Source organism: Lepisosteus oculatus, chromosome 8 (genome assembly GCF_040954835.1).
Source record: "Lepisosteus oculatus isolate fLepOcu1 chromosome 8, fLepOcu1.hap2, whole genome shotgun sequence".
NCBI lineage: Eukaryota > Metazoa > Chordata > Actinopteri > Semionotiformes > Lepisosteidae > Lepisosteus > Lepisosteus oculatus.
Genome location: NC_090703.1, coordinates 11,340,084 through 11,363,115, shown reverse-complemented (window position 1 = coordinate 11,363,115; position 23,032 = coordinate 11,340,084). Strand labels below are relative to the sequence as shown.

At 44.8% G+C, this 23,032-nt stretch overlaps 1 protein-coding gene across 3 annotated transcripts in view; it reads left to right on the top strand.

Annotated features, from left to right (window-relative positions):
- Positions 1 to 23,032, top strand: part of dync1h1 (dynein, cytoplasmic 1, heavy chain 1) — a 44,356-nt gene continuing 21,324 nt past the window's right edge. For 2 of the 3 annotated variants that reach the window (XM_015350239.2, XM_015350238.2), the window contains exons 1-37: positions 1 to 397; positions 2,227 to 2,314; positions 2,989 to 3,162; positions 3,686 to 3,941; positions 4,331 to 4,517; positions 4,708 to 4,979; positions 5,225 to 5,452; positions 6,120 to 7,196; positions 7,483 to 7,662; positions 7,858 to 8,007; positions 8,170 to 8,316; positions 8,661 to 8,801; positions 10,581 to 10,757; positions 10,963 to 11,073; positions 11,164 to 11,283; positions 11,770 to 12,009; positions 12,246 to 12,401; positions 12,540 to 12,653; positions 12,771 to 12,881; positions 13,124 to 13,333; positions 13,646 to 13,792; positions 14,006 to 14,172; positions 14,358 to 14,531; positions 14,687 to 14,852; positions 15,151 to 15,339; positions 15,857 to 16,057; positions 16,339 to 16,621; positions 16,853 to 16,953; positions 17,215 to 17,374; positions 17,667 to 17,913; positions 18,254 to 18,437; positions 19,023 to 19,235; positions 19,666 to 19,904; positions 20,253 to 20,409; positions 20,967 to 21,194; positions 21,797 to 22,027; positions 22,604 to 22,744. In XM_015350239.2, the coding sequence (XP_015205725.1) occupies positions 139 to 397; positions 2,227 to 2,314; positions 2,989 to 3,162; positions 3,686 to 3,941; positions 4,331 to 4,517; positions 4,708 to 4,979; positions 5,225 to 5,452; positions 6,120 to 7,196; positions 7,483 to 7,662; positions 7,858 to 8,007; positions 8,170 to 8,316; positions 8,661 to 8,801; positions 10,581 to 10,757; positions 10,963 to 11,073; positions 11,164 to 11,283; positions 11,770 to 12,009; positions 12,246 to 12,401; positions 12,540 to 12,653; positions 12,771 to 12,881; positions 13,124 to 13,333; positions 13,646 to 13,792; positions 14,006 to 14,172; positions 14,358 to 14,531; positions 14,687 to 14,852; positions 15,151 to 15,339; positions 15,857 to 16,057; positions 16,339 to 16,621; positions 16,853 to 16,953; positions 17,215 to 17,374; positions 17,667 to 17,913; positions 18,254 to 18,437; positions 19,023 to 19,235; positions 19,666 to 19,904; positions 20,253 to 20,409; positions 20,967 to 21,194; positions 21,797 to 22,027; positions 22,604 to 22,744 (7,626 nt within the window). In that variant the 5' untranslated portion in view covers positions 1 to 138. The remainder of the gene's footprint in view (positions 398 to 2,226; positions 2,315 to 2,988; positions 3,163 to 3,685; positions 3,942 to 4,330; positions 4,518 to 4,707; positions 4,980 to 5,224; positions 5,453 to 6,119; positions 7,197 to 7,482; positions 7,663 to 7,857; positions 8,008 to 8,169; positions 8,317 to 8,660; positions 8,802 to 10,580; positions 10,758 to 10,962; positions 11,074 to 11,163; positions 11,284 to 11,769; positions 12,010 to 12,245; positions 12,402 to 12,539; positions 12,654 to 12,770; positions 12,882 to 13,123; positions 13,334 to 13,645; positions 13,793 to 14,005; positions 14,173 to 14,357; positions 14,532 to 14,686; positions 14,853 to 15,150; positions 15,340 to 15,856; positions 16,058 to 16,338; positions 16,622 to 16,852; positions 16,954 to 17,214; positions 17,375 to 17,666; positions 17,914 to 18,253; positions 18,438 to 19,022; positions 19,236 to 19,665; positions 19,905 to 20,252; positions 20,410 to 20,966; positions 21,195 to 21,796; positions 22,028 to 22,603; positions 22,745 to 23,032) is intronic. The other variant, XM_006632239.3, reaches the window with a different exon arrangement.

Genomic DNA, 23,032 nt, shown 5'->3' with positions numbered 1-23,032 from the left:
GTCGCTCAGAGCTGTCATTTGACCAGAGCCTCGCTGGAGTCTGTTTCATTTAACCGACGACAGCAGGAGCGGTGATTTTCTCTCTTCCTCTTCCGTGGAATAAATCGTATAGCATTCAGTGGTAGACCGCGCTGGAAAATGTCTGATAGCGGAGGAGGCGGCGGAGACGACGGCTCGGGCACCTTGGAGGTGTCCGCCGCCGTGCAGACCGTTGCTGACACGTCTGTGCTGCAGAAGCACATCCGCAAGCTTGTCCCACTGCTCCTGGAAGATGGCGGCGAGGCCCCGGCCTCCCTGGAAACCGCCCTGGAGGAGAAGAGCTCGCTGGAGCAGATGAGGAAATTCCTCTCGGACCCGCAGGTCCACACCATCCTGGTGGAGAGGAACACCTTGAAAGGTCCGTTGCCGTACGAGGTGTGAGAATCGGTGCTTAGGCTGAGGTGACGTGGGGGGCTGGTGCCATCGGCGCATCTCCAGCGCCAAATGATGCTGCATCACTCTCCAGCCAGACTGCTGAGACACAGCCTGAGGGCTTCTGGCTTCGTGGTACCCTGTACGAGCCTCAGCGTGCAGAATCAGCCCTTTAACGCATATTCCCACTTCACGATGGACCCTTTCATTTGCGTTTTAATAGCTATTTGAATAGAACTGTCGCTTTAATAGACCTCGGTTTTATTGGGGAATTCACGGACTGAGCTGCAGTTGTTTTTCGGGGTCAGTAGTTGATACGCCGTGCTTTAAAGAAACGTTCTCATTAAATTAGGTTATTTTAGGTATCCGGCGGGGAATAGCATCAGTTTCGCTGGTGTGTATCCGCCTTGCGGTCATTTTCCTTTCGGTGACCGTTTGTTGTCGTTTTCCCGATTTTCGGTACTTGCGTACGAACACTAGTTGTTCTGTTGACACAGTCTGTGAAAAGCGCAAGGGTGGAGCATTGGGCTTCACCCGTGTGTTTGAACTGATGCTGCTTCCCCAGGGTTTCCAGTAGGTGTGGTCTGGTAATGATCAGTCCTCTAGAGTTAAGAAGAGGTGGTATTCGCCTATTAAAAGTTACAACAATCACAGTTTTATATGCCTTTCCGTTTATCGCGCCTTGGTAGTTTCTTAAAATATTACCGGATCGTAAAAATCTAGGCTTTAAAATAAAGGTTTTAAAGTTGGTTATATCTCAAGCACCAAAGTATAATTATTCTCTTAGTGGAAGTTCAGTTTGCCGCAATCCCAAATTAGATCCTCGCATGCAAATATATATTTTAGTAATTGGACATATCCCAAGCTCAGGATATTATTTCGGGCTAGATTTCGTGTCCTCATGCAATGTCTAAACAGGTCCTGAGATGGTAAAACGTCTTATAGAAACCTTTCTTCTTTTTACCTGCAAGTAGTGCTACGGAAGTCTCCATTGCACCGTGCCCAGACAAAGAGTATATTTATCCTGCGCTAAGACGATAATAAGTTTGCTTTTCCAAACGACAGGTCTACAGCAGCTTGCCGTTTTTAAATATAACATTTCTTAGAATTTACGTTTGATGTTTTCATGCTTTGACTGTATGCGATCTTTTTATAAAATGAAATGAGAGAAAAGTGCATCATAATCAGTTTAGGGTATAGTGCCTGGTGGTCTGTGGAGGGTCTGTATTTCTCGCCTTTCAGCAGATTTATTAATTGCTAGTTACCTAAGAGTTATCTCTTGATTTAAATCACCAGATTTTGTCTCTGTGTTGTCAATTCAATGATTGCTTTGCACTTCAACGAAAGGTTTGTTTTCTGCATGGGACCCCCTTGCTAATACCTAGTTTCAGAACTTGTATGTTGCAGTGTGACATTGAGTCTTGCTTTAGTGACAAAGTTCACTTCGGCACTGCCATGTCAGTGCATTTCTATCTGCAGTGATTACATCATTCAGTACACTGGGCCAGTGCCCAACCCACAGTGACATCAGCTGATCCTGAAACAGGAACTTTGTATTATTATTCCAGCAGGAATTGCTGTGTTGCATGACGGAATTTTTTTTGTTGGTATTTTCTTGTCTGCATCATAATAGTTTCAAGCAGCAAAAAAACATTCTCCATATCAGGATTAAAGACTAAGGATTTAACTGCGTATCAAGTACAGTATCTGTTCTTTTCCTCCTCTTAATTTGAATTGATTTTTCTTTTCCTTTGGGTCTTAAACAGAGGAGTTTTACCTAGACTGCTGAATTATTCTTCCCTTTCTCTCCTGTAGAGGATGTTGGAGATGAGGGAGAAGAGGAGAAGGAGTGCATCTCTTACAACATCAGCATTGATATTCACTATGGGCTCAAGTCAAACAGGTTTGGAAAGCTAGACTATAGAGTCTGTCTCCTGCGGAAAGAGCATTGCACTGCAGTAGTGTAAAATACTCTTTATTAGAGCACTGCCACACTTGTCATATTTGTTTTACTTTGGAGTTGGAAAGAATTACTTTTTTTTAAATGATTTCATTGTACTGTATATTTAATATTTCATGGTGAATCAGAGCAACACAAGGTCCATAAATATAGTAGATAATTTGAGATTATTTTTTAATAAATAGATATAGAAATGTTTGCCTACACAAGCATATTTTATTTTCATAGCAAAACTAGGCTTTGAAATAACAAGGCGAGTCCTTGTTGCTTTTCTTATTAGTTTTAACTTGATTTCAGAGCAAGGATTACAAAAGCACACATGAAAGAAGTGTTGAAATGTACTTACTGTAATGTGATAGTTGAGTTATTTAACTGCATTTGTGCTGTGAACACTTTGCAGTTATCACTTTAGTTAGCCAATGTAGCTCTTGTGTTCAGGTAACACAACTTTTGTTCTACAAACCAGTATATTTGTTCAACCAGCCTGTTGACTTAATGAGAAGATGTGTGATCCCGTTGAGCTTAACCAACAGCACACTGGCTAGAGCACTTTTCCTTCTAACCCGGAAAGTGAAGCAATGTGTTTAAGTCCGTGTCTTGTGTGTGCACCTTTGCAGCCTGGCATGCATCAAGAGGACAGGGGTCATCGATGCTGACAAGCCCATTTCATCACAGCTGCGTGTCCTGACGCTCAGCGAGGACTCTCCTTATGAGACACTACACTCCTTCATCAGCAACGCCGTTGCCCCCTTCTTCAAATCCTACATCCGGGAGTCTGGGAAGGCTGACAGGTACACCTTAAGATTAAAAGGTTGTGCTTTGCCTGTCAAGATTATAATAATAATTGCTCAAACTTATATAGCGCTTTTCTGGACACCACACACAAAGCGCTTTATAGGTAATCGGGACTGCCCTCCGCCACCACCAATGTGCAGCATCCACCTGGATGATGCGACAGCAGCCATGGTGCACCAGAACACTCACCACACATCAGCTAAATTATTATGCATCTAAGCACCCTGAATGTCTGCAGATACTCATGAGTTTAGGATACTTTGAAAGTGGATGCAGATTTCGTGTATTGATAAATGAATTTAAGGGAGCTAATTGTAAATAAATGGCAAACAGTGGAAATGTTCTTGTTTGCTTGAATCAACCAATAGACTACTTTTAAAGGTAGAGTAGTAATGCAGTTGAAAGCAATGTTGCCTAGGTACAGTGTTGAATCCAAATTGTGAAGCTAAAGGCCCCTTATTAAATCTCTCTGTAACAGATCAATAGTACCTGATTTGGGTTTTTTTCCTGCTGCTCCAGGGATGGCGACAAGATGGCGCCCTCCGTGGAAAAGAAGATCGCGGAGCTGGAGATGGGGCTCCTGCACCTGCAACAGAACATCGAGATCCCCGAGATCAGCCTGCAGATCCACCCCATCATTACAAACACGGCCAAGCAGTGCTACGAGCGTGGGGAGAAGCCCAAGGTCACCGACTTCGGGGATAAAGTGGAGGACCCCACCTTCCTCAACCAGCTGCAGTCTGGGGTGAACCGCTGGATCAGAGAGATTCAGAAGGTGTGAACAGGAGGGGGCATGGGACACCGTTTGATTTTTGTGTTTTAGTAGCATAACATAAGGCACCATTACATTGCTAATGTATGTTAAACTTCTCCATGAAACAGTAATGTTACTGTAACATGGCTTTGATCTGCAGATAGTATTTAAAATATCTTTGCATGTATTTTTTTATTACAGCTGTTTTTTGGATCTTCATAATGTACTGTTAAAGGTTGCATTTTCAAGGTTAAAACAAAAAAGAGCGATAGCTGAACTACTTGAAACTTAAATATTTTGTTTTGACCCAACACTACCATGGTGGGTCAGCATGCAGCACCTGTGGTCTGTGCTGGGTTTCAGTAGACCTTGTCCTTACCCTTTGCTGCTACTCTTCTGCTGTTATTCAGGTGACCAAGCTTGACAGGGACCCTGCCTCTGGAACGGCACTGCAAGAGATCAGTTTCTGGCTCAATCTGGAGCGTGCGCTGAACCGCATCCAGGAAAAAAGGGAAAGCCCTGAGGTTCTTCTCACCCTGGACATCCTCAAACACGGCAAACGTTTCCACGCAACTGTCAGCTTTGACACTGACACTGGTAAGTGGGCTTTCCTGTGGGCTTGCGAACTCTTCTGTTTTGACCACGTTGTTTCATTATGTTGTGTGTTTATACTGACTTGTGATTCATTTACGAAGAAAACCAAGTGTTTTAAATCATCTTATCCTCCCTGATTGTTTATGGGAAATAATTATTTCTGTCTTATAAGGTTCAATGGGTTTTTTTGCAGGTCTGAAACAGGCTGTGGAGACTGTCAATGACTACAACCCCCTGATGAAAGACTTTCCACTGAACGACCTTCTGTCAGCCACAGAATTGGACAAAATTCGCCAGGCCCTAGTGGCCATTTTCACCCACCTGAGGAAGATCAGGAACACTAAATATCCCATTCAGCGAGCCCTGCGCCTAGTGGAAGCTATTTCAAGGGACCTCAGCTCCCAGCTTCTCAAAGTCCTGGGGACCAGGAAGCTCATGCATGTGGCCTATGAAGAATTTGACAAGGTCCGTTTTCTTCAGTAGAGCTTTTCATCTCTTTAAACTGAAAAGGTTTAACAACAGGAGATTTAATCAGATTTGAGTGGCAAAGGTAGATCGGAAAACCGGTAAGCTTGGGTAGGATGTAGAGTGGATTGATGAAAGTTTCAGTCAACAGCCAAAATTTCCTTTCATTTGTAGGTGAAAATGTCTTTGCCTGTGATGCTTCCTCAAGCTTGTTGTTGATCCCCTCCCTGTCCATTCTCTCTCAGGTGATGGTGGCATGCTTTGAGGTTTTTCAAGCCTGGGATGATGAGTATGAGAAGCTTCAGGTGCTGCTGAGGGACATTGTGAAGAGGAAGAGGGAAGAGAACCTCAAAATGGTGTGGCGCATCAACCCCGCCCACCGCAAGCTGCAGTCCCGCCTGGATCACATGAGGCGCTTCAGACGGCAGCACGAGCAGCTTAGAGCCGTCATCGTGCGCGTCCTCAGACCACAGGTACGGCACTGGGAACGAAACCCCCAAGGAGACTTGAGTTGTGCTTCCCAGATTGGTGAGGGGAACCCTCTTTAGGAGACCGGGAAAAGAATGCGAGTCCAGGCTACAGAGGTGAAGCAATCATCAGGCCTTTATTTCAGCTGAAGTCAAGGCACCATATAGCAGCATTAGAGGAAGAAAGTTTTTTTTTTCTTTCTCTACCCATTCCCCTGGAAGCGTTTTTTCTTTATAAACAGATAACAAAAAATTTGAATTCTCAGTCCTACGCACCCCCCCCCTCCCTTCCAGCAGTTGGATGACTTTCCTTTCTTGCCTGCTGCACATCTGTTATGGAACAACTTGATTTGCAGCTCCCTGCAGTCTGTGCATTGTGTCAGAATCTCAAGCACATATTGTTAACAAAAGCATTTTAAACATTAGTAACTTTTGCTAATGGTGGATGTTAGGATTGGTGCTTTGAGTACAAACATAAGCTTACAAGTGTTATAATTGCAATATTTTTTAGATCATGGTGTTGCCTGTGTGTGGCTTTCTGGTGCATGTTACAAATGGCCCAAATCATGATGGGATTTAAATTGCATATAGAAGAAAAAAAAACTAAACGTTTAGTCTAATCTTATGACGATTAATGTGTTTCTAATCTTTCCCTGTCGCTTGTTGGTCGCAGGTATCCGCTGTCCCCCAGCAGACTCCAGGGGAGGCAGTGGAGCCTCCAGACCTGAAAGTTGCAGAGGTTCTTTTTGACGCGGCGGACGCCAACGCCATCGAAGAGGTGAATCTGGCCTACGAGAATGTGAAGGAGGTGGACGGGCTGGACGTGTCGAAGGAAGGCATGGAGGCGTGGGAGGCGGCGATGAAGCGCTACGACGAGCGGATCGACCGCGTGGAGACGCGCATCACCGCCCGCCTGCGCGACCAGCTGGGCACGGCAAAGAACGCCAACGAGATGTTCCGCATCTTCTCCCGCTTCAACGCCCTGTTTGTGCGCCCGCATATTCGGGGGGCCATTCGCGAGTACCAGACCCAGCTCATTCAGCGCGTGAAGGATGACATCGAGTCCCTGCATGACAAGTTCAAGGTACAGTACCCCCAGAGCCAGGCTTGCAAGATGAGCCACGTACGCGACCTGCCTCCGGTTTCCGGCTCCATCATCTGGGCCAAGCAGATTGACCGTCAGCTGACCGCCTACATGAAGCGAGTGGAGGACGTGCTCGGCAAAGGTTGGGAGAACCACGTGGAGGGGCTGAAGCTGAAGCAAGACGGCGACAGTTTCCGCATGAAGCTGAACACCCAGGAGATTTTCGACGACTGGGCCCGCAAGGTCCAGCAGCGGAACCTGGGCGTGTCGGGCCGCATCTTCACCATCGAGAGCACCCGGGCGCGGGGCCGCAGCGGCAATGTGCTGAAACTCAAGGTCAACTTCCTCCCCGAGATCATCACCCTCTCCAAGGAAGTGCGCAACCTCAAGTGGCTGGGCTTCCGGGTGCCCCTGGCCATTGTCAACAAGGCCCACCAGGCCAACCAGCTGTACCCCTTCGCCATCTCCCTGATTGAGAGCGTGCGCACCTACGAGCGCACTTGCGAGAAGGTGGAGGAGCGCATCTCCATCTCCCTGCTGGTGGCCGGGCTGAAGAAGGAGGTGCAGGCTCTGATCGGAGAGGGCATCGCCCTCGTGTGGGAGTCTTACAAGCTCGATCCTTACGTCCAGCGTCTGGCAGAAACTGTCTTCAACTTCCAGGAGAAGGTCAGTTTTCAGCTTTCTCCCTTTGTCTTTAATAATATTATCTGGTTCTACTTTCAGGAGTTTCTTATGCATTTTGATTACCAGGGTTCAGTAATTCATTGTCACTCTTTTAGTGACAGTCGGAAAGTGATTTGCTGCTGTTGGGGATTTTCTGTTAAATGCCTGTTGAATGATGTGAGACATGTTAAGATTTTGTCTGACTGCCATGGTTATCTGAGTTCTCATGTGATAAGTAATTACAAGTTTGAAAATGTAAGTGCTGATCTTTTTGCATTTCCTTTCCTAGGTGGATGACCTTCTCATCATTGAGGAGAAGATTGACCTGGAGGTGCGCTCTCTGGAGACCTGCATGTATGACCACAAGACTTTTACCGAGATCCTGAATCGAGTTCAGAAGGCAGTGGATGACTTGAACCTGCACTCCTACTCCAACCTGCCTATATGGGTCAACAAGCTAGACATGGAGGTCAGTGAATTCAGATTTGTCTGAACTTGTTCAAACTGTGGGATGTGCTTAACTATATTCTTTGAAGATGTACTAGAAGGTTGACTAACTTGTAATAGAAGACATTTCTTACAGTTTTTAACAATAAATTGTTTTGACGTTTTTGGATGTGCTGTGTGGGCTAGCTCAAAACTACCTGTTTTAATATCTGTGCAGATCGAGAGGATCCTGGGTGTGCGTCTGCAGGCCGGACTCCGAGCCTGGACCCAGGTCCTGCGAGGACAGATGGAAGACAAAGCAGATGTGGACATGGACACTGACGCTCCTCAAGTCAGTCACAAGCCTGGAGGAGAACCAAAGATCAAGGTGAGAGTTCACGTTCACATTGTGAAGGTTGACCATATCTTTCAGAGCTTTCTGAGTGCAGGTGTGCATTGGTGTTTGATTAGGGGCTGTGCTACTACCGTGTGGTATTTAATATGATGCAGGAGTTACTTCTTGCTGCTCATACGTTGTCTTCTTTTGCAGAATGTTGTACATGAGCTGAGGATCACTAATCAAGTCATCTACCTTAACCCTCCCATTGAAGACTGCCGGTACAAGCTTTATCAGGAGATGTTTGCGTGGAAGATGGTCATCTTGTCTCTTCCCCGAATTCAGAGTCAGAGATATCAGGTTTGCAGTTTAAGTAATTATTAATACTTGACTGGGAAGCAAGTCTCAACGTCTGAAGCAAATCCTGTAAAAGTGGATTCTGTTGTGTCTAATCTGAATTTGACAACCATGTTGTGTGATACAGAAAGATTTTTACAAAAGCTTATTGCAGCTGGAAATGTGTAAAAGCTCATTCTGTTATTGATGCTTATTTTGTGTTAGTCTTTCACTTCTGAATTATTCCCAGTGTGGACATGCTTCTCTGAAATTGAATAATAAAGTAGCAGCTCAACTCAGGTTATTGAAAGTGAAGAGATTTTATTGTTTGCATGTTAACAAGTGCAGTGTGATTTTTCTGCTGTCAGGTGGGGGTGCACTATGAACTGTCTGAGGAGGAGAAGTACTATAGGAATGCCCTGACCAGGATGCCTGATGGCCCTGCTGCCTTAGAGGAAGCCTACTCTGCTGTCAGAGAGAACGTTAATGAGGTGGAGCAGTATGTGAAGGTATGGCTCTCTTTATATTTGACAGGCCTTTGTTTTGTGCCATGATCTTAGAAACTGATTTCAAATTCCAGTACTCCAGTAACCAAAACTTTAATGGTTTGCAGTTTGAGTTTATAATTTATTAAGTTTAAGTTTAAAATTCTGTTCTGAATTTTGTACTTTTGTTTTATATCTGTTTCTAAGCCTATTACTTTGCAAATCTTCTATACTTCATACCTCCTTTCCTTTTTAAAGGAAAATTATTTTGGGTATCTCTTGTTGAACTGCTGGAGAAAAACAGACAAAATATTCAAAACTAATCTGTGAAACTAAACAAACGTGTTTAAGTGTGGGCTGTCACGGTTATCTCTGAACTGTACAAAGTTAAAATAAGGTTTGTTTCTGATGCCCCGTGAAGAAAAGCAAGTAACACTTTTTCAAGGTGTGGAAAAACACTTTTCCAAACTGAAGTGACTTTCACCCACTTCAGTTTAAAGGGACATGATAAAAACTTCAAGTTTGGAGTGCAGCACTGGCTGTGATGCACCTTTTCTGTGGTGCTTCCGAACATCTGATGTCCTGGATTATAGACTATCTGACCTGCAAGCCACAGTATGTATGGCTCCAAAGCTGTGTGTCCGAACAGGTTGTTAGTAGTACTGGGGCTCCACAGGGGACTGTCTTTGCTCCATTTCTGTTCACCTTTTACACCTCTGACTTCTTCAGGTACAACTCTGAGGGATGTCATCTGCTGAAGTTTTCGGCTGCCTCTGCAATTGTGGGGTGTATTAGAGAGGGGAGGGAGGAGGAAAATAGGAGCTTGATTACCAACTTTGTGGAGTGGTGTCATCTTAACCATCTCCAGCTTAACACCAGCAAGACCAAAGAAATGATCTTGGACTTTTGAAGGAATAAGTCTCTGCTGAACCCTGTTTCCATCCAGGGTGAGGACATAGAGGGCGTACAGTCCTACAAGTACTTAGGGGTACACCTGGATGTTAAGCTAGTGTGGTCTGGTAACACTGACGCCCTGTACAAGAAAGGTCAGAGCCAGCTTTATTTTCTTAGGAGGCTCAGGTCCTTTGGTGTGTGCGGAACACTGTTACACATTTTTTTTAATCAGTGGTGGTGGCGGCCATCTTCTACGCTGTTGTGTGCTTGGGCAGCAGCATCATGACAAAAGATGCAAATAGGCTCAATAAACTCATCAAGAAGGCTGGCACTGTGCTGGGGATGAGCCTTGACCCCATGGAGGTGGTGGCTGAGAGGAAAATGCTGACCAAGCTCACAGCCATCATGAACAACACCTCTCATCCGCTTCATGGGACTGTTACTGGGCAGCGGAGCACTTTTAGCAACAGACTGCTCCAGCTACGGTGTTCAAGGGAACGTTTCCGCAGGTCTTTCCTCCCGGCGGCTGTCAGGGTGTATAACGCTGCCCTAGGCTAGGACTGTTAGCCCTTCATTTGCTCGTCTATGGACAGCATGTTGCTCCAATGTACTTTTTGGACAATCAGTCTGTATAAACCTATGCACATTTTGCACATATTCTATTGTTTTTACAGTGATTATGATCAGCACATTTTGCACACACCTATGTATTTTTTATTTATTTTTATATTTATTTTGTTGTCTTTTGTTTTATAACTATTGTGATGTCTGTTTTTGTTTGTCTTGGGCTGGACTGCTGTAACACATCAATTTTCCTACGGGCTTAATAAAGTCTAATATATCTATATCTATCTCAAGTTCCTGAAAAATATTTGCTGACGTTGTCTTTTCCCTGTCACAATTCTTCAGGTTTGGCTCCAGTATCAGTGTCTGTGGGACATGCAGGCAGAGAACATTTACAACCGTCTCGGGGAGGATCTGAACAAGTGGCAGGCTTTGCTGGTTCAGATCCGAAAAGCTAGAGGAACCTTTGATAATGCCGAGACCAAGAAGGAGTTTGGCCCTGTGGTCATAGACTACGGCAAGGTAAAATCAACTGACTGAACCTGGAGATTGTTTGACATGAATGGTTTATCTATAAAATAGTTTGGTTTGGTACCTTGTTTTTGCACCTCCAAATCATAGCTCAGTTTTTGACTCCAGTGCACTACTGCTGTTCTGTTCCTGTCACATCCTGTCAGAACAGATGAGACTGTTTCATTTTTTATTTTTTTTCCCTCTCGAAATACAGGTCCAGTCGAAGGTGAACTTGAAATATGATTCTTGGCACAAAGAAGTTCTGAGCAAATTTGGGCAGATGCTTGGACAGAACATGCAGGATTTCCACTCTCAGATCTCTAAGGTAGGCGTAAATGGCAAGTGCCTCATCATAATGAAGTACCGGTGGGCAGCTTCCTAGCATCTACCTCACTCACTTGTTTTGTTCTCACAGTCCCGCCAAGAGCTGGAGCAGCACTCTGTGGACACCGCCAGCACCTCCGATGCCGTCACCTTTATCACCTATGTGCAGTCCCTGAAACGCAAGATCAAGCAGTTTGAGAAGCAAGTCGATGTAAGGGAGGCCTCTATAAACTGAATTAGCTTTATCTTTCCTTGTATAAAAAAAACTAGTAGCATAGCTGTGCCTAAATGTATAGCTCTTGTATTGTTTCCCTGTGAACACTAGATACCAATTCTGAGCATTAGGTTTAATTTTTTTTTTTATTGGTCGCCTTGGGTCCTAGCTTTACTTCCAAACTGGTGTCCCTGTTCTGTTTGGTTTGCATATTTTCCCTGTTAGTGTTTTTTTGCCAGGTGTTCCAGTTTGTAATTATCTTCCAAAGACATACGGGTGTCTCTAAAGTGAATTGTGTGTGTATGCATTGTGTGGGTTCTGGTGTACCATCTAGGGTGTAATCCCACTTTTACAGCCTGTGCTCCTGGGCTAGACTCCAGGTTGCCATGACCCTTACCTTAGGATTAGAAGGATTTCGGCTGGATGGGTTAAGACTTCAACTTGTTGCCTGTAACCTCCTCCACTTCCTCCTTCCTGCGTCAGCTTTACCGCAATGGCCAGCGTCTACTGGAGAAGCAGCGGTTCCAGTTCCCTCCATCCTGGCTGTACATCGACAACATCGAGGGAGAGTGGGGGGCTTTCAGCGACATCATGAGGCGCAAGGACACGGCCATCCAGCAACAGGTGGCCAACCTGCAGATGAAGATTGTGCAGGAGGACCGCGCCGTGGAGAGCCGCACCACCGACCTGCTCACGGACTGGGAGAAGACCAAGCCGGTCGCTGTGAGTCTTCTCACCCGCCTCCCCTCTCCTGGGGCGAACATTTCAAGGACTTAAGTCTTTAATATGAAGTATGAGACCCTTAGTTTCTTAAAAAAGCTTTTTTGCTTAGTGGTGTACTCTTTCAAAGGTTTTTAACTAGAAAGTCAGTCTCAAACATCTGATCGTAGTGGGACAATATGCACCCTGTGCAGCATATGTGCAGCTCTGTTCAATGGCGTTTTGCTCATCACCTGTAGGGAAACCTTAGACCAGAGGAAGCTCTCCAGGCCCTGACCATCTACGAGGGCAAGTTTGGACGCCTGAAGGACGACCGAGAGAAATGTGCCAAAGCCAAGGAAGCCCTGGAGCTAACCGACACTGGGCTGCTGAGCGGGAGCGAGGAGCGCGTGCAGGTACACCGTAGCTCTGCTGTCTCACACGGTGCACACAGTCCTGTTAACACTCATCAGACCCCCTTTCACTTGTCCCTGTTTTTTTCACTCAGAGGAATGTCTGATGCACATCTGTCTCTTTACTTGTTTCTGGTGCAGGTGGCTCTGGAGGAACTGCAAGACCTGAAGGGAGTGTGGTCAGAGCTGTCTAAGGTGTGGGAGCAGATTGACCAGATGAAAGAGCAGCCCTGGGTTTCTGTGCAGCCACGCAAGGTACTGCTTTACCCTGTTGCTAAAATTAAATGCACTGTTGAATTTAGTGTATAGCTGGTCTAATTTTTAAAACCCACTGTGCTAATCATTTTTTTTTATTCTTGATTCTTTCTGTAGCTGCGTCAAAGCTTGGATGGTCTCCTGAACCAGCTGAAGAACTTCCCAGCTCGTCTCCGGCAGTATGCCTCCTATGAGTATGTGCAGAGACTGCTCAAGGGCTACATGAAGGTGAGTCTCATTCTTTGAAGGAAATTTCAAAGCTTCAGTTTTGAAGGAAATTTTAAATATTAAATTGCAGTCTTCTGTAAAAGCATAAACTCTCTAAAGAGTCTTAAATTTGTGTCTTTAATCCAAAAGTAACAATGATTTAATTTGATATTTCATAAGGCTGTGCATATGTATATAATTATCCATATGTGCCTGAATTTACTCATAAGGGGCTTAAATTATCTCTGCATTGTGGCTTGTAGATAAACATGCTGGTGATCGAACTGAAATCGGAGGCACTGAAGGACCGGCACTGGAAGCAGCTGATGAAGAGGCTACATGTGAACTGGGTGCTGTCAGAGTTAACGCTGGGCCAGATCTGGGATGTTGACTTGCAGAAGAATGAGGCTATCGTCAAAGATGTTCTGCTGGTTGCACAGGGAGAGATGGCCCTCGAGGAGTTCCTCAAGCAGGTCGGTTATGTAGCAACATAACGTGGAAGCAACATTTGTGCAAGAAAAGCCATCACTGCTCTCTTAAAGTCTTTTTAATACACAGGTGAAGTTGACTCTGGTTAAAATCCTTCCCAGCCATGAGGTGCTACCCAAGTGTTTTTCAGACTCATTTTTTAACATTAAAAAATGCATTAGATACAAGCTCAACAGTTATGACTAGAACAGAGTAATAAGATTCTTACCACTTAAGAAGAGATACTTTTGCTTTCCTTTTCTGGGACTATTTTTGCTGAAGATTTGCTTATAGAGCTTTTGACTCTTTGCTTGTAGATTCGGGAGGTGTGGAACACCTACGAGCTAGACTTGGTCAACTACCAGAACAAGTGCCGGCTGATCCGTGGATGGGACGACCTTTTCAACAAAGTCAAGGAACACATCAACAGCGTCTCCGCTATGAAGCTCTCTCCATACTATAAGGTATATCCTCCCCCATGCCTTCCAGCAGTCGCAAATCTCCTTATGTCGTGGTGTATGTATTTTTTCCTCTGTCTTTGTTAAACGCTGTATGTTTTATGGTTGGATAGGGTTAGAATTTTGCTGCATGGCATACCGAAGGGAAGACCAGCGGAGCTGCTTTGTTCCGTCTCTTCTTTGTACCCGCTGTTCACGGAATTGTCCCATGTGCTGCAGGTGTTTGAGGAGGATGCACTGAGCTGGGAGGACAAGCTGAACAGAATAATGGCGCTGTTTGATGTATGGATAGATGTGCAGCGCCGCTGGGTCTATCTGGAGGGCATCTTCACCGGCAGTGCTGACATCAAGCACCTGCTGCCAGTCGAGACTCAGAGATTCCAGAGGTGGGTAAGGATAGGGAATGGGCAGGAGTTTCCGTTGTGGTCTACGATAAAAAGTACCGAGCTGCAAAAACAGACTTCAAGAACATTGTCTGTCAAACCATTCTTTATACAGCAACTATTTAAATGATTAAAGTCGCGTGCAAACCGCTTTAATCTACACTTTCCCCCCCCCCAATGTCACACAGCATCAGCACCGAGTTCCTGGCCTTGATGAAGAAAGTGACAAAGTCCCCACTGGTGATGGATGTCCTGAACATCCAGGGTGTGCAGAGATCTCTGGAGAGGCTGGCAGACCTGCTGGGAAAGATCCAGAAAGCCCTGGGAGAATACTTGGAGAGGGAGCGCTCATCCTTCCCACGGTATTTGATTGCCACCATACCCATTTCATCCACTGCAGCAGCGGGAAGCCCTTGTAAAGCCGTCCGTGAAGCCCCTGTGCAGGATGGCCATGCAGAAGCTGCCTTAGGGCCCTTGATTTCTCTTTAAAGTAATTTTTTATCCATGTCTTATATAGGTTCTACTTTGTGGGTGATGAAGACTTGCTGGAAATTATTGGTAACAGCAAAAATGTAGCCAAACTGCAGAAACACTTCAAGAAGATGTTTGCGGGCGTGTCCAGCATCATTCTGAACGAGGACAACACCGAAGTGCTGGGCATTTCCTCCCGAGAAGGAGAGGAGGTACGAGACCGACATGGGGTGGAGGGTGTGGAACGGCGGAGTGTTTAAAGATTGAATCGCTTCCTTATTGTAGCACTGCCTTGTATCTTTTTACTTAAGATCTCCAGATTGGCTTCGACCTTTAGTCCTGTTTTTTTGTTGCTCTACTGCCAGGGTTTTAGTGCACAGTTTTCCAAATGTATAAAGATGGAACCCAACACCGATTTAAAGATGACACTGCTCTGGTGGGGGAGTGGGCAAAGTCTCTCTTATGCATCATGTGGTCATCAATACTGATATGTCTACTTTCATCTCCCAGATTATTTACAAGACCCCAGTTTCAATCACAGAGCACCCAAAGATCAATGAGTGGCTGACTTTGGTGGAGAAAGAGATGAGGGTGACCTTGGCCAAGCTGCTTGCAGAGTCCGTCACTGAAGTCGGAGTGTTTAACAAGGGCACAGCCATTGACCTGGCCACTTACATCAACTGGATCGACAGATACCAAGTATGGGTGCTTTTAGATTGCCTTTAGAGCCTACAATACGTACTCTTACTCGAACAGACTACTTCATTGTTTGTATAATCTGAGTTACTCAAGAACTTGTGAGTTTATGGGAGCTTTGTAGATACAGCTTAGACTGAAAATAAAACTAAGCTGAAAATTACGATACTAATCATTTACAGAGATTACATTTTGATCAAGTACCAAAAGTAATTTATAAGCTGTTTAAATGATGTCCGTTATGATCTGTGGAAACAATACGGTGTGTGCTAAGTCACTTGCTTTTATTTGCTGTCATTTTAGTGATGGGTATAGTTATTGTACTGATGTGCCCATAGTCTGTTTTTTCTATATCAGAGCTTCAAATTCATACTGGTAGATCGCGCTGGACTGGGAAATGAAAAAGTAGATCTTATATTATAAAAGGTTGGGCACCCCTGCTATAGAACATTGCTTTCAGATCATGGATCAGATTTGTGTAGATGTGCAATTACTAAATCATGTCACTCCCTGTTTCTAGGCCCAGCTTGTGGTTCTGTCAGCTCAGATTGCCTGGTCTGAAAATGTGGAGAATGCCCTCAACACCATTGCTAGTGCCAGTGGAGGAGACATGTCTCCCATGCAGGCGGTGCTGTCTAACGTGGAGGCCACTCTCAATGTGCTGGCCGACACTGTGCTGATGGAGCAGCCGCCACTACGCAGGAAGAAACTGGAGCACCTGGTGAGTGACCTGGAGACTCTACGGGATGGACGAGGGAGGGGTCAAAACTGAGCATTGTGCTCTTAGCATATAGAAGAGTGATATTCACATATAATGTAGTTACAAAGGCTGTTTTGCATATCCTGATGGATTATTATAGTTATCATAGACTGGCAGCATTCACGTTATTCACGTTGTTATACGTTGTTGTGATTCATTTTGGTGCTGCGGATCTGGTATGCAACCAGTGAACAGGCCCATCTTGGAAATGTAGACTTCATTCCTTTTTTTTTCCTGAACAGATTACGGAGCTTGTGCACCAGAGGGACGTCACCAGAACTCTTATGAAGAACAAGATTGACAACCCCAAGTCCTTTGAGTGGCTCTGCCAGATGCGTTTCTACTTCGACCCCAAGCAGACAGATGTGCTGCAGCAGCTCTCTATCCAGATGGCCAATGCCAAGTTTAACTATGGCTTTGAGTACCTGGGTGTCCAGGACAAGCTGGTGCAAACACCCCTAACTGACCGCTGCTACCTGACCATGACACAGGCTCTGGAGGCTCGGCTTGGTGGATCTCCCTTCGGTCAGTAGATAGCCTTTCACTTCTGGAGATATAGAGATTAATTGCCACAGTACTTGGCGCATGGCTCTTAAGCTCCCTTTTTGAGAGACCAGGTCTCATCTGCTTTTTGTTCCAGTCTGCGTAGTCAATAACATTATTAACTTTATTCTTTTCTTAGTCTTAACGCAAGTTTTATTGAGGTCTTTAACACTTTATTTTTGTGTTAATAAAGTTTTTTTTGCACTGCTGTAGGTCCGGCTGGGACAGGGAAAACGGAGTCTGTGAAGGCTCTTGGTCACCAGCTGGGACGCTTTGTGCTGGTATTCAACTGTGATGAGACTTTTGATTTCCAGGTATGTGTAAATAGTCACTTGGGCTCCTGTTTTCACCTTCCTGTATTTCAATCTTGGATTCTTTGATTGTCTTTTTTATAAGACACTCAAAATACTTCAAACCAAGTTGCTATTAATTGTTTAGGTCCAGGAAATTAGAAACCCTCCCAGCTTGCAAGATGAGCTCATCTATTCGGATTCAGAAATGACTTGTAGCAGTTGTCTTGTGTGGATGCCTGATGGCTGCTGGCTGGCAGTGACCTGTGGCTTCCTGCTCTGCAGGCAATGGGCCGAATCTTCGTGGGGCTATGCCAAGTGGGCGCCTGGGGCTGCTTCGATGAGTTCAACCGACTGGAGGAGAGGATGCTGTCGGCTGTCTCGCAGCAGGTCCAGTTCATCCAGGTTGCCCTGAGAGAACACAACAATCCCAACCGCGACCGTGGTACGTATGCTCTCCTTATGCTGTGTTTTCTCTACCTACAGAATTGCCCATTTAAATACAGGAGCTCTGTCAGGCAGAAACTGTCTTGTGCTGTTAAAGGTTGCATTCCTTCATTACAGATTCATATTTTCTTTAGAGCAATGCAAAGGAAGCAAGCACCTAGAACATTTCTCAAATAACATTTTGACGTGTTTCAGCATTTAGTTTATTTTTTTAGTTTCATCATTTTCACATTTAACAAAACCCGTGAGTAGTGTGTGTATGGTAATTTGAGTGTAATTTAAATCTCTAGCAGGCAGTCAGACCATCACCTGTGAGCTGCTGAACAAGCAAGTGAAAGTGAGCCCAGACATGGCCATCTTCATCACCATGAACCCAGGCTACGCCGGTCGCTCTAACCTGCCAGATAACCTCAAGAAGCTCTTCCGCAGCCTGGCCATGACCAAGCCTGACCGCCAGCTGATTGCCCAGGTCATGCTTTACTCCCAGGGCTTCCGTACTGCTGAGATCCTGGCCAAGAAGATCGTCCCCTTTTTCAAGTATGTCTCCTATTTTAGAATGTGGGCATGTTTGTACATGTGGAAATCTTTGATTTGGTATTAAGTGGCTTTAGTTGCCCATTTCCTTAACAGTCATAGTTTCATGTGTTTGAAAATTGTTCCTTGAGGAAATTTGCTCCAGTGATGCGCAGGAGGAGACCTTAATTTATAGGCAGTAGGAGTGAGGTTTTATGACTTTTCTGAGACATCTCTTGCCATGAGCCAACAGCTCACCCTGTTCAACATCAAACAGTGGCTCCTCTGGGGCTGCTTCTAGCTTCTATCATTTGAACCAGCCTGTCCATTCAGAATTACACCCATGCTCTGTGTTTGTGCACAGGCTGTGTGATGAGCAGCTGTCCTCCCAGAGTCATTATGACTTTGGCCTGCGTGCCCTGAAGAGTGTGCTGGTGAGTGCAGGAAATGTGAAGAGAGAGCACATCCAGAAGATCAAGAGAGAGAAGAGAGAGCGTGGAGAGGATGTGGATGAGGGAGAAATCGCGGAGAATCTACCTGAGCAGGAGGTAATGTGCCTGTAGAATCATTGACATTGGACAGAAGTAATAAATCAACACTGCTTGGCAGTTTATAAAAAAGGAAGATGTACCCGTTTGATTTTTTTACACATTTATTTCAGACCAATATAAAACAGTATTTTAACTAATCATTTGCTGCTTTTATCAAAAACTGGTTCTAACCTTAAAGAAGAACATAAAGAAATTTATGCTCTTTACAAAACTTAAAAAATGGTGGTATAACCTTAAGATCGGCAATGAGTTGAGTACACACATTAACGTGATCCTTAACTCCTTTCCAAATGTGGAAAACTTTGGGATTTAAACATCACAAGGTGGGGACCAAATGATATGTTGTGAAGCCCTGATTCTGTATTCTTAGGATTTACTTTTATAATTTGATTTATCAGATAATCCTTGAAAATTATGGTTTAAGAACTTAACATCGAGAAGGTAGATCACCATTTATTGTTTTTACAGGTGTCCTGTCATTGCTTTTAGAGATGGTCTTGACTCTTTTACAAGTATTTTGTTGAACCGATATTGGGCATCGTTCTCCTCTGCTCACTCTTTTTTAATGCAACCTCCCCTCAGATCTTGATCCAGAGTGTGTGTGAGACCATGGTACCCAAGCTGGTGGCAGAGGACATCCCACTCCTGTTCAGCCTGCTGTCAGATGTGTTCCCAGGGGTGCAGTACCACCGCGGAGAGATGACCGCCCTGCGCGAGGAGCTCAAGAAAGTCTGCGCAGAGATGTACCTCACCTATGGAGGAGGAGAAGACGTGGGAGGCATGTGGGTGGAAAAGGTACAGTCCTCCCCTATGGACATTAGTGTGTGCCATGGAGAGCCAGCTGGCTCCTTCCTCCCTGTAATGAATTGTGCATATAAAACACGTGCACCCTGCACAGCAAAAATGGAAAATTCTCATTTGAATGCTGAAAGATCAGTAAATTTATAAAATACATAAGACCCTTTGATTCATTGTCATGCGTTTAAGGATAATTGAGGCTGGACAGTTAAGTCGATACTGCAGGTATCATTTGGCTTCTAATGATTGAAATGTTAAAAGAAACCATAAGCCATCACTCTTGTTATAAGCTGTAAAATAGAAAATGATCTTCAAGGTATTAAGCAGTCGATATTGACTATTGTTAAAGAAGTGGAAATAGAATTGATATGACATTGCAGCTCCTTCAAATGGCCTAGTTCATGGTTTGGGATTGTTCTGTCTGCAGGTGCTGCAGCTGTACCAGATCACGCAGATTAACCACGGGCTGATGATGGTGGGCCCCTCTGGTAGTGGGAAGTCCATGGCCTGGAGAGTGCTGCTCAAAGCCTTGGAGAGACTAGAGGGGGTTGAGGGAGTGGCCCATATCATTGATCCAAAGGCTATCAGCAAAGACCACCTGTACGGGACACTGGACCCCAACACCCGAGAGTGGACTGATGGCTTGTTCACACATGTGCTTAGGAAGTAAGCTGAGCTGCTCTTTTGTGTCAATCTGTGGCTATTTGGCGGGGAATAGAGGTTTACAGTATAATATGTTAAGTCTTACTCCTTGATATTAGAGAGCTAAAATTATTTTTAAGGACTCTTCAGCTTTTTAGGGATCTAAAATCATGTATATATGATTAGGTATAAAATCATATGCATTCAACTTAAGGTCTACAGTTGCCATTTTACATTGTGACCAACCTGCAATTTAGATGCAGCAATCATACAGACATAAATGAAAGTGGGCAGCATGTTAGAATGTTATTTGTTCTTTGATAAAGAGTTGGTTTGAGCCCTTTTATTGAGAGCATGTTTGCTTTTGTCCAGGATTATTGACAACGTGAGAGGTGAGCTACAGAAGCGCCAGTGGATCATCTTCGATGGTGATGTGGACCCTGAGTGGGTGGAGAACTTGAACTCGGTGCTGGATGATAACAAGCTGCTTACCCTGCCCAATGGAGAACGTCTCAGTCTTCCACCTAATGTAGGTGCCCTTCTAAAAGAGAAACGCTGCCAAACACATGTTCAAGATGTTAAAAAGACCAGTGCTTTGAAATCTGCTTTGTTGTCGGAGAAACAGAAAATTTTCTGATTCAGTAAACAAAAAATATTAGATAAGAAATAGTATTCTTAAGGAATATTTTTAAATGTTTATAGAGATAGTGGCTCACTTTATCTCATTCATTAAAGAACGGGTCCAGTTGCCGTATGCTATAATCTATAATAATGGGATTTTCCTTTCACATTGTGAAAGGAAAATTAGTTGAATAAAGCAGTTCTTATAAGAGGAAAACATTTTAAAAAGTTTTGCAAATAATACTCGATTAGAAAAGTGCACCAAACTAGGTCAAGTTAATCCATCTCCATACAAAGGTTTTCTGTATGCAGTACAATAATAATTGTTTACATTTATATAGCGCTTTTCTGGACACTCCACTCAAAGCGTTTTACAGGTAATGGGGACTCCCCTCCACCACCACCAATGTGCAGCATCCACCTGGATGATATAATGGAACGGTTTCCTGTCTTTGTTTGCCTCAGGTGCGCATCATGTTTGAGGTGCAGGACCTGAAGTATGCCACACTGGCTACAGTGTCGCGCTGTGGTATGGTATGGTTCAGTGAGGACGTCCTCAGTACCGACATGATCTTCAACAACTTCCTGGCACGGCTGCGCAGCATCCCGCTGGATGAGGGAGAAGACGAGGCACAGCGCATGCGCAAGGGCATGGAGGATGAAGGCGAAGAGACTGCCTCCCCTATGCTGCAGGTACCTGTGCTTTCTCATGTGCCTTCACAGCTCTGCACCCCTGATCTGCTTCTCGAGTGCTTGGTTTGTCCACACAGCAGCGCCGCTGCTTTTGACTCCTTTCGGAATTGGGGAAACCATCGAGAATTGCTTATTCTTCTCTGCTAAATAACCAGTTACTGCTCTTGTAATCTGCCTGACTTCTGTCAGAAATCTGTGGTTTCTCTTCTTGGTAAGAGAATTCTTGATTAATCATAGGTATTGGAATACCTAAATGTTGTTTACCATTGAAATAGGTCAAGTTATAATCATACAGTTCTTTAAATTGGGGCGGTGGCTCTGTGGCTAAGGATCAGCTCCTGTGGCTGGAAGGTTGCTGGTTCGTATCCCGCGGCTGGCAGAGGAATCCCAGTCTGTTGGGCCCCTGAGCAAGGCCCTTAACCCCAACTGCTCCAGGGGCGCTCTATAATTGGCTGACCCTGCTCTCTGACCCCAATCTTCTCTCCCTGCCTGCGTGTCTCATGGAGAGCAAGGGGTATGCGAAAGACGAGTTTCTAATACAATACATTTTATATGGCCAATAAAGTGATCTTATCTTATATTGTCTACTCTCTGAAATGCAGATCCAGAGAGACGCTGCCACCATCCTTCAGCCATATTTCACCTCCACGGGGCTCGTGATCAAGGCGCTGGAGCATGCCTCCAAGATGGAGCACATCATGGACTTCACCCGGCTGCGCTGCCTGGGGTCCCTGTTCTCCATGCTGCACCAGGCCTGCCGCAACGTGGCGCTGTACAATAACAACCACCCTGACTTCCCCATGCAGATTGACCAGCTCGAGCGCTACATCCAGGTTAGTGCTGCTCTCCACACATTTGTAAAACGCTTAGCTTTCTAGAATAGTTACTAATGCAGGGAAGGTGATTGCCAAGCCACAAAAACAGATGGAGGGACATTTTGACAGTGGCATAAAATGAAAATAATAATATATAATAAAAAACACCTCCCCATCTGCTGAATTCTCAATTGTTTCGGGTTTAAGATTCAAGGTCCCTAGAGCGGTTAAAAATGTGTTTAAATAATCCTATACTTCTTACAAGTACTGAATGCAAGTTTTTATGATATTTTGTATGTATCACGATCAGTTTGATTTTAGCTGTGCATGTGTGCTTTTTATGTCTGATCTGTTCTTTTGTTTGCTGATGACTTGTATGTTATGGATTTTAATTGTATTATTTGTAACGGGGTGGGGGGGGTACTGAAGACAAATTTCCACTTTTAGTGGAGAGTAAAGTTAATCTAATCTAAACAGGCCATACCGAGGAAGCTACCTGCGTGTTCAACAGTTGATCAGTCTGATTTAATGCAGCGCCCCTGCTTCTTCTTATCTTGCTTTCCATTTGTATTCTTTCCCTTCCCTCGCTGGCAGAGGTACCTTGTGTACGCCATCCTGTGGTCGTTCTCTGGAGACGGCAGGCTGAAGATGAGAGCCGAGCTGGGCGAATACATCCGCCGCATCACCACCATCCCCTTGCCTTCTGCTCCCAACGTGCCCATCATCGATTACGAGGTGGGCGTCCCTCCCTTTTCTGCCGTCCGGTTTTATACACTGTGCACCTTCGTCCAGATGGTAGAGTTGCAGCTAGCTCCATTTTTGTTGGTGCATTTAAACATCTGACTTGAGTAGTGGATGAAGTTGTGCTTCAGCACTGTTTTCCAGTCCTGTTTAGACCTTTAGTGTTTTTATTTCACATGCTTCTAATTTGATGTGTAGACAAAATGATTGTTAATGTTAACAATTTCACAACCACCAATTCAAGCACTATTTCTGAGCCCCTGAATATCCCTGTTGACTTGG